The 9,237-nt window shown below is 53.2% G+C and overlaps 1 protein-coding gene across 1 annotated transcript in view; it reads left to right on the top strand.

Moving 5' to 3' along the window:
- The first annotated feature begins 3,039 nt into the window (after positions 1-3,039).
- SH3BGRL (SH3 domain binding glutamate rich protein like) overlaps positions 3,040-9,237 on the top strand; it is a 31,104-nt gene continuing 24,906 nt past the window's right edge. Inside the window, exon 1 of the mRNA XM_069746128.1 lies at positions 3,040-3,538. Within this exon, the coding sequence (XP_069602229.1) occupies positions 3,494-3,538 (45 nt within the window). The 5' untranslated portion in view covers positions 3,040-3,493. The remainder of the gene's footprint in view (positions 3,539-9,237) is intronic.

The following is a 9,237-nucleotide window of genomic DNA, read 5'->3' as shown; positions in this document are numbered from 1 at the left end:
TCATCTTTCCCAATCCCCAACACTACTGTCCTCATCATCCCAATAAGGGATAGAAATGAACATTCTTATTCTAAAGGAGGACCCTGGACTTATGTAAACGCTTCTCACAGCTGAGGATTTGTTACAATTGTATCCAGTCTACACTGTCTTGTTTGGTCTCCAGCACTGATACATTGTAACGAATCCTGCAGTACAGGAGACAGACTGGTGCTGGTGTTTAGCTCACAGAGGATTGTCTAGACTGGCCGGACTGGCCCACCGGAGAACCGGAGGATTCTCTGGTGGGCCCAGGCACTGACACCTGCTGACACACAGGGCTGGCCGCTGCCTAGGGTCCCCTCTGCTCCAGGGGCCCCCAGCCAGTGACGTATCGCTAATAGTGGCACACCATGCTGCTGCTATGGGGCCCATGAGTCAGGGGCCCGTTTGGTGCCAGCAGAGCAGCAGCGGGTGACAGGAGGCAGAAGCCAGCAGCTGCGGGTAAAGCCTGTCCCCGCCGCTAAAGAGAAATTAATATTTATTCCTCCCCACGCCCCATGGGCGTGGAGAGGAGTGACTATTCATTTCACTTTAGTAGCACGCAGTGTTAACAGCAGGCTACCTGGGCCCCCAGCCATGGGGCCCGTAAGTCAGGGGGGCCCGATACCAGCGCTGCCCCCGTCATCACATATGCCGATACAGTTGAAAGCAATGAAGGAGGACAGAGCGTCAGCTGATGCTCCCTCTCCCATCATTCCCTCTGCCTCTGACACAGCGGGTGCACTGTGACGTCACTTCATCACGTACCGCTGTGTGCCGGCAGTGCAGCTGCTGAGATCGGAGCAGAGCCGGAATTACTGCGGGAACGAGGAGGAGAGGTGAGGATTGTTCTTGGTTTTTAATATATATATCAGTGAGTGAGTGCTGGGGGCCATAAGACTGTCGGACTGGATTATATTCTATGGGAGGTGGCTACATTATACTCTATGAGATTCTACATGATATTCTGTGGCGGGCTGCATTATGCCGTATGAGGGGGGCAGCATTATACTCTATGAGTGGGGCAGCATTATACCCTATGAGGGGGGCTGCATTATATTCTGTGGGGGGCTGCATTATACCCTATAAGGTGGGCTGCATTATACCCTATGAGGTGCGCAGCATTATACAATATGGGGGGGGGGGGGGGCTGCATTATACCGTATGAGGGGGGCTGCATTATACCCTATGAGGGGGGCTGCATTAAATTCTGTGGGGGGCTGCATTATACCCTATAAGGTGGGCTGCATTATACCCTATGAGGTGCGCAGCATTATATAATATGGGGGGGCTGCATTATACCCTATGAGGGGGGCTGCATTAGATTCTGTTGGGAGGGCTGCGTTATACCCTATGATGTGGGCTGCATTATATCCTATGAGGAGGCTGCATTATCCCATATGTGGGGGGCTGGCCGCATTAAACCCTATGAGGGGGACTGCATTATATTCTGTTGGGGGGCTGCATTATGCCCTATGAGGGAGGGTGCAGTATACCCTATCAGGTGGGGCTGCATTATACCCTATGTATGAGGGGTGCTGCATTATATTCTGTGGGGGGCTGCATTATACCCTATAAGGGGGGGTTGCTTTTTACCCTATGAGGGGGCTGCATTATACACTATGAGGTGGGCAGCATTTTGCTATATGTCAGGGGGCTGCATTATATCCTATGAGGGGGGCTGCATTATATTCTGTGGGGGGGGGGGCGGCATTATACCCTATAGGGGGGGCTGCTTTATACCCTATGAGGGGGGCCGCATTATACTATATGGGAGGGCTGCGTCATACCCAATGAGGTGGGCTGCATTATACCTTATGAGGGGGCTGCATTATATTCTGAGGAGGGCTGCATTATAACATATGAGGGGGCTGCATTATAGTCTATGGGGGGCTGCATTATACCTTATGAGGGGGTTGCATTATACTCTGAGGGGGCTATATTATCTTCTATGAGGGGGCTACATTATATTCTGTGAGGGGGCTACCCCAACCCCTGTTTCATAATTAAGCCATGTACTACCTTATATTATACCCTGATATTAGCGCTTTTTACCGCACAATCGGCGGTCTTGTATCTATTTCTATGTAGCTACATAGTGGGGGCCACAAGAATGATTTTCTCTGGAGGCCCAAGGTGCTCCAGTCCGACGCTGGTAACAAACCCTCAGCTGTGGGAAGTGTAGGACAGGGGGGACGTCTGCACCTCCGGGGGATTGAGGTACCGGTCAGCAGGGTTAGATCTCCTGTGATCAGAAGTGATCCTGTACCCTGACAGCAAGCAGAGGTCTGTGGCAGAGGTCTGTGGCAGAGGTCTGTGGCTGAGGTCTGTGGCTGAGGTCTGTGGCAGAGGTCTGTGGCAGAGCTGTGGCAGAGGTCTGTGGCAGAGGTCTGTGGCTGAGGTCTGTGGCAGAGGTCTGTGGCTGAGGTCTGTGGCTGAGGTCTGTGGCAGAGGTCTGTGGCTGAGGTCTGTGGCAGAGGTCTGTGGCAGAGGTCTGTGGCTGAGGTCTGTGGCAGAGGTCTGTGGCTGAGGTCTGTGGCTGAGGTCTGTGGCAGAGGTCTGTGGCAGAGGTCTGTGGCAGAGCTGTGGCAGAGGTCTGTGGCTGAGGTCTGTGGCAGAGGTCTGTGGCTGAGGTCTGTGGCTGAGGTCTGTGGCAGAGGTCTGTGGCTGAGGTCTGTGGCAGAGGTCTGTGGCTGAGGTCTGTGGCAGAGGTCTGTGGCTGAGGTCTGTGGCAGAGCTGTGGCAGAGGTCTGTGGCAGAGGTCTGTGGCAGAGGTCTGTGGCAGAGGTCTGTGGCAGAGCTGTGGCTGAGGTCTGTGGCAGAGGTCTGTGGCAGAGGTCTGTGGCAGAGCTGTGGCAGAGGTCTGTGGCAGAGGTCTGTGGCAGAGGTCTGTGGCAGAGGTCTGTGGCAGAGGTCTGTGGCTGAGGTCTGTGGCAGAGGTCTGTGGCTGAGGTCTGTGGCTGAGGTCTGTGGCAGAGGTCTGTGGCAGAGCTGTGGCAGAGGTCTGTGGCAGAGGTCTGTGGCAGAGCTGTGGCTGAGGTCTGTGGCAGAGGTCTGTGGCTGACGTCCCCGTGTGTGTCATCTGCGGATTTTTATCAACTGTATTTCATCAAGGAAAACCCCACAATACAGAACAAAGGAGGCGAGTTACATCCGTATTGTCAAACACGAAGGGGGGAGAGTCCGGGGAGGGGCCAGCACAGAGGAGGTGTGCCCTGAAGGGGTTAACGCCATCACACCCGACCTCCCGGGCACTCAGGGGTTAACGGCGAGTAAAGAAAATCTAATCGGAAATTTCCCAGAGTGGAGCGGAGTCAGTGTGCAGAGGAGGAGAGCAATAAAGCTGAGTGAAGAAAAAAGTGCAGAACCTCCCAGTGTGCAGAGCAGAGCCGCAGAGCCACAGAGCAGAGCATCACACCGCAAGCAGCTGCAGAGCACAGAGCATCACACCGCAAGCAGCTGCAAGGCATCCAAGATGGTCATCAAGGTTTACATCGCAAGTTCTTCTGGATCTGTGTCGGTAAGAAGATGAGGGTCTGCACATTATTGGGGGCCGCTTTGTGGATATGTACAGTCTGATATAAGGGGGTCGGGTAGCACAGATTATTGGTGCAACCTGTGCAGGGGCCCAAGATACAAGGGGCCACATCCCCCCGAGTCACCTCCTGTCACAGACACATAACGGGGCGGAGGGTCCTAATACTGCAAGGGGGGCTCCGCTCTGTAGATATGTACAGTCTGGTGTAAGGGGGGCTCCGCTCTGTAGATATGTACAGTCTGGTGTAAGGGGGGCTCCGCTCTGTAGATATGTACAGTCTGGTGTAAGGGGGGCTCCGCTCTGTAGATATGTACAGTCTGGTGTAAGGGGGGCTCTGCTCTGTAGATATGTACAGTCTGGTGTAAGGGGGGCTCCGCTCTGTAGATATGTACAGTCTGGTGTAAGGGGGGCTCCGCTCTGTAGATATGTACAGTCTGGTATAAGGGGGGCTCCGCTCTGTAGATATGTACAGTCTGGTGTAAGGGGGGCTCCGCTCTGTAGATATGTACAGTCTGGTGTAAGGGGGGCTCCGCTCTGTAGATATGTACAGTCTGGTGTAAGGGGGGCTCCGCTCTGTAGATATGTACAGTCTGGTATAAGGGGGGCTCCGCTCTGTACAGTCTGGTATAAGGGGGGCTCCGCTCTGTAGATATGTACAGTCTGGTATAAGGGGGGCTCCGCTCTGTAGATATGTACAGTCTGGTATAAGGGGGGCTCCGCTCTGTAGATATGTACAGTCTGGTGTAAGGGGGGCTCTGCTCTGTAGATATGTACAGTCTGGTGTAAGGGGGGCTCTGCTCTGTAGATATGTACAGTCTGGTGTAAGGGGGGCTCCGCTCTGTAGATATGTACAGTCTGGTATAAGGGGGGCTCCGCTCTGTAGATATGTACAGTCTGGTGTAAGGGGGGCTCTGCTCTGTAGATATGTACAGTCTGGTATAAGGGGGGCTCCGCTCTGTAGATATGTACAGTCTGGTGTAAGGGGGGCTCTGCTCTGTAGATATGTACAGTCTGGTATAAGGGGGGCTCTGCTCTGTAGATATGTACAGTCTGGTATAAGGGGGGCTCCGCTCTGTAGATATGTACAGTCTGGTATAAGGGGGGCTCCGCTCTGTAGATATGTACAGTCTGGTATAAGGGGGGCTCCGCTCTGTAGATATGTACAGTCTGGTGTAAGGGGGGCTCTGCTCTGTAGATATGTACAGTCTGGTGTAAGGGGGGCTCTGCTCTGTAGATATGTACAGTCTGGTGTAAGGGGGGCTCCGCTCTGTAGATATGTACAGTCTGGTATAAGGGGGGCTCCGCTCTGTAGATATGTACAGTCTGGTGTAAGGGGGGCTCTGCTCTGTAGATATGTACAGTCTGGTATAAGGGGGGCTCCGCTCTGTAGATATGTACAGTCTGGTGTAAGGGGGGCTCTGCTCTGTAGATATGTACAGTCTGGTATAAGGGGGGCTCTGCTCTGTAGATATGTACAGTCTGGTGTAAGGGGGGCTCTGCTCTGTAGATATGTACAGTCTGGTGTAAGGGGGGCTCCGCTCTGTAGATATGTACAGTCTGGTATAAGGGGGGCTCCGCTCTGTAGATATGTACAGTCTGGTGTAAGGGGGGCTCTGCTCTGTAGATATGTACAGTCTGGTATAAGGGGGGCTCTGCTCTGTAGATATGTACAGTCTGGTGTAAGGGGGGCTCCGCTCTGTAGATATGTACAGTCTGGTGTAAGGGGGGCTCTGCTCTGTAGATATGTACAGTCTGGTGTAAGGGGGGCTCTGCTCTGTAGATATGTACAGTCTGGTGTAAGGGGGGCTCCGCTCTGTAGATATGTACAGTCTGGTGTAAGGGGGGCTCCGCTCTGTAGATATGTACAGTCTGGTGTAAGGGGGGCTCTGCTCTGTAGATATGTACAGTCTGGTATAAGGGGGGCTCTGCTCTGTAGATATGTACAGTCTGGTATAAGGGGGGCTCCGCTCTGTAGATATGTACAGTCTGGTGTAAGGGGGGCTCCGCTCTGTAGATATGTACAGTCTGGTGTAAGGGGGGCTCTGCTCTGTAGATATGTACAGTCTGGTGTAAGGGGGGCTCCGCTCTGTAGATATGTACAGTCTGGTGTAAGGGGGGCTCTGCTCTGTAGATATGTACAGTCTGGTGTAAGGGGGGCTCCGCTCTGTAGATATGTACAGTCTGGTGTAAGGGGGGCTCCGCTCTGTAGATATGTACAGTCTGGTGTAAGGGGGGCTCCGCTCTGTAGATATGTACAGTCTGGTGTAAGGGGGGCTCCGCTCTGTAGATATGTACAGTCTGGTGTAAGGGGGGCTCCGCTCTGTAGATATGTACAGTCTGGTGTAAGGGGGGCTCCGCTCTGTAGATATGTACAGTCTGGTATAAGGGGGGCTCTGCTCTGTAGATATGTACAGTCTGGTGTAAGGGGGGCTCTGCTCTGTAGATATGTACAGTCTGGTGTAAGGGGGGCTCCGCTCTGTAGATATGTACAGTCTGGTATAAGGGGGGCTCCGCTCTGTAGATATGTACAGTCTGGTGTAAGGGGGGCTCTGCTCTGTAGATATGTACAGTCTGGTATAAGGGGGGCTCTGCTCTGTAGATATGTACAGTCTGGTATAAGGGGGGCTCCGCTCTGTAGATATGTACAGTCTGGTGTAAGGGGGGCTCCGCTCTGTAGATATGTACAGTCTGGTGTAAGGGGGGCTCTGCTCTGTAGATATGTACAGTCTGGTGTAAGGGGGGCTCTGCTCTGTAGATATGTACAGTCTGGTGTAAGGGGGGCTCCGCTCTGTAGATATGTACAGTCTGGTGTAAGGGGGGCTCCGCTCTGTAGATATGTACAGTCTGGTGTAAGGGGGGCTCCGCTCTGTAGATATGTACAGTCTGGTATAAGGGGGGCTCTGCTCTGTACAGTCTGGTATAAGGGGGGCTCTGCTCTGTACAGTCTGGTATAACGGGGGCTCCGCTCTGTACAGTCTGGTGTAAGGGGGGCTCTGCTCTGTAGATATGTACAGTCTGGTATAAGGGGGGCTCTGCTCTGTAGATATGTACAGTCTGGTATAAGGGGGGCTCTGCTCTGTACAGTCTGGTATAAGGGGGGCTCTGCTCTGTACAGTCTGGTATAACGGGGGCTCCGCTCTGTACAGTCTGGTGTAAGGGGGGCTCTGCTCTGTAGATATGTACAGTCTGGTATAAGGGGGGCTCTGCTCTGTAGATATGTACAGTCTGGTATAAGGGGGGCTCTGCTCTGTAGATATGTACAGTCTGGTATAAGGGGGGCTCCGCTCTGTAGATATGTACAGTCTGGTGTAAGGGGGGCTCTGCTCTGTAGATATGTACAGTCTGGTGTAAGGGGGGCTCTGCTCTGTAGATATGTACAGTCTGGTGTAAGGGGGGCTCCGCTCTGTAGATATGTACAGTCTGGTGTAAGGGGGGCTCTGCTCTGTAGATATGTACAGTCTGGTATAAGGGGGGCTCTGCTCTGTACAGTCTGGTATAAGGGGGGCTCTGCTCTGTACAGTCTGGTATAACGGGGGCTCCGCTCTGTACAGTCTGGTGTAAGGGGGGCTCCGCTCTGTACAGTCTGGTATAAGGGGGGCTCTGCTCTGTAGATATGTACAGTCTGGTATAAGGGGGGCTCTGCTCTGTAGATATGTACAGTCTGGTATAAGGGGGGCTCCGCTCTGTAGATATGTACAGTCTGGTGTAAGGGGGGCTCTGCTCTGTAGATATGTACAGTCTGGTGTAAGGGGGGCTCTGCTCTGTAGATATGTACAGTCTGGTGTAAGGGGGGCTCCGCTCTGTAGATATGTACAGTCTGGTGTAAGGGGGGCTCTGCTCTGTAGATATGTACAGTCTGGTGTAAGGGGGGCTCCGCTCTGTAGATATGTACAGTCTGGTGTAAGGGGGGCTCCGCTCTGTAGATATGTACAGTCTGGTATAAGGGGGGCTCCGCTCTGTAGATATGTACAGTCTGGTATAAGGGGGGCTCCGCTCTGTAGATATGTACAGTCTGGTATAAGGGGGGCTCTGCTCTGTACAGTCTGGTATAAGGGGGATCTGCTCTGTAGATATATACAGTCTGGTATAAGGGGGGCTCCGCTCTGTAGATATGTACAGTCTGGTGTAAGGGGGGCTCCGCTCTGTAGATATGTACAGTCTGGTATAAGGGGGGCTCCGCTCTGTAGATATGTACAGTCTGGTGTAAGGGGGGCTCTGCTCTGTAGATATGTACAGTCTGGTGTAAGGGGGGCTCCGCTCTGTAGATATGTACAGTCTGGTATAAGGGGGGCTCCGCTCTGTAGATATGTACAGTCTGGTGTAAGGGGGGCTCCGCTCTGTAGATATGTACAGTCTGGTATAAGGGGGGCTCCGCTCTGTAGATATGTACAGTCTGGTGTAAGGGGGGCTCCGCTCTGTAGATATGTACAGTCTGGTATAAGGGGGGCTCCGCTCTGTAGATATGTACAGTCTGGTGTAAGGGGGGCTCTGCTCTGTAGATATGTACAGTCTGGTGTAAGGGGGGCTCCGCTCTGTAGATATGTACAGTCTGGTATAAGGGGGGCTCCGCTCTGTACAGTCTGGTATAAGGGGGGCTCTGCTCTGTAGATATGTACAGTCTGGTGTAAGGGGGGCTCCGCTCTGTAGATATGTACAGTCTGGTGTAAGGGGGGCTCTGCTCTGTAGATATGTACAGTCTGGTATAAGGGGGGCTCCGCTCTGTACAGTCTGGTATAAGGGGGGCTCTGCTCTGTAGATATGTACAGTCTGGTGTAAGGGGGGCTCCGCTCTGTAGATATGTACAGTCTGGTGTAAGGGGGGCTCCGCTCTGTAGATATGTACAGTCTGGTGTAAGGGGGGCTCCGCTCTGTACAGTCTGGTATAAGGGGGGCTCTGCTCTGTAGATATGTACAGTCTGGTGTAAGGGGGGCTCCGCTCTGTAGATATGTACAGTCTGGTATAAGGGGGGCTCCGCTCTGTAGATATGTACAGTCTGGTGTAAGGGGGGCTCCGCTCTGTAGATATGTACAGTCTGGTGTAAGGGGGGCTCCGCTCTGTACAGTCTGGTGTAAGGGGGGCTCCGCTCTGTACAGTCTGGTGTAAGGGGGGCTCTGCTCTGTAGATATGTACAGTCTGGTGTAAGGGGGGCTCCGCTCTGTAGATATGTACAGTCTGGTGTAAGGGGGGCTCCGCTCTGTAGATATGTACAGTCTGGTGTAAGGGGGGCTCCGCTCTGTAGATATGTACAGTCTGGTGTAAGGGGGGCTCTGCTCTGTAGATATGTACAGTCTGGTATAAGGGGGGCTCCGCTCTGTACAGTCTGGTATAAGGGGGGCTCTGCTCTGTAGATATGTACAGTCTGGTGTAAGGGGGGCTCTGCTCTGTAGATATGTACAGTCTGGTATAAGGGGGGCTCCGCTCTGTACAGTCTGGTGTAAGGGGGGCTCTGCTCTGTAGATATGTACAGTCTGGTATAAGGGGGGCTCCGCTCTGTAGATATGTACAGTCTGGTATAAGGGGGGCTCCGCTCTGTACAGTCTGGTATAAGGGGGGCTCTGCTCTGTAGATATGTACAGTCTGGTATAAGGGGGGCTCTGCTCTGTAGATATGTACAGTCTGGTGTAAGGGGGGCTCCGCTCTGTAGATATGTACAGTCTGGTATAACGGGGGCTCTGCTCTGT

The sequence above is a fragment of the Ranitomeya imitator genome, chromosome 2, assembly GCF_032444005.1.
Source record: "Ranitomeya imitator isolate aRanImi1 chromosome 2, aRanImi1.pri, whole genome shotgun sequence".
NCBI lineage: Eukaryota > Metazoa > Chordata > Amphibia > Anura > Dendrobatidae > Ranitomeya > Ranitomeya imitator.
The sequence above is the reverse complement of the archived record's forward strand: the minus strand, read 5'-3'. Positions and strand labels throughout refer to the sequence as shown.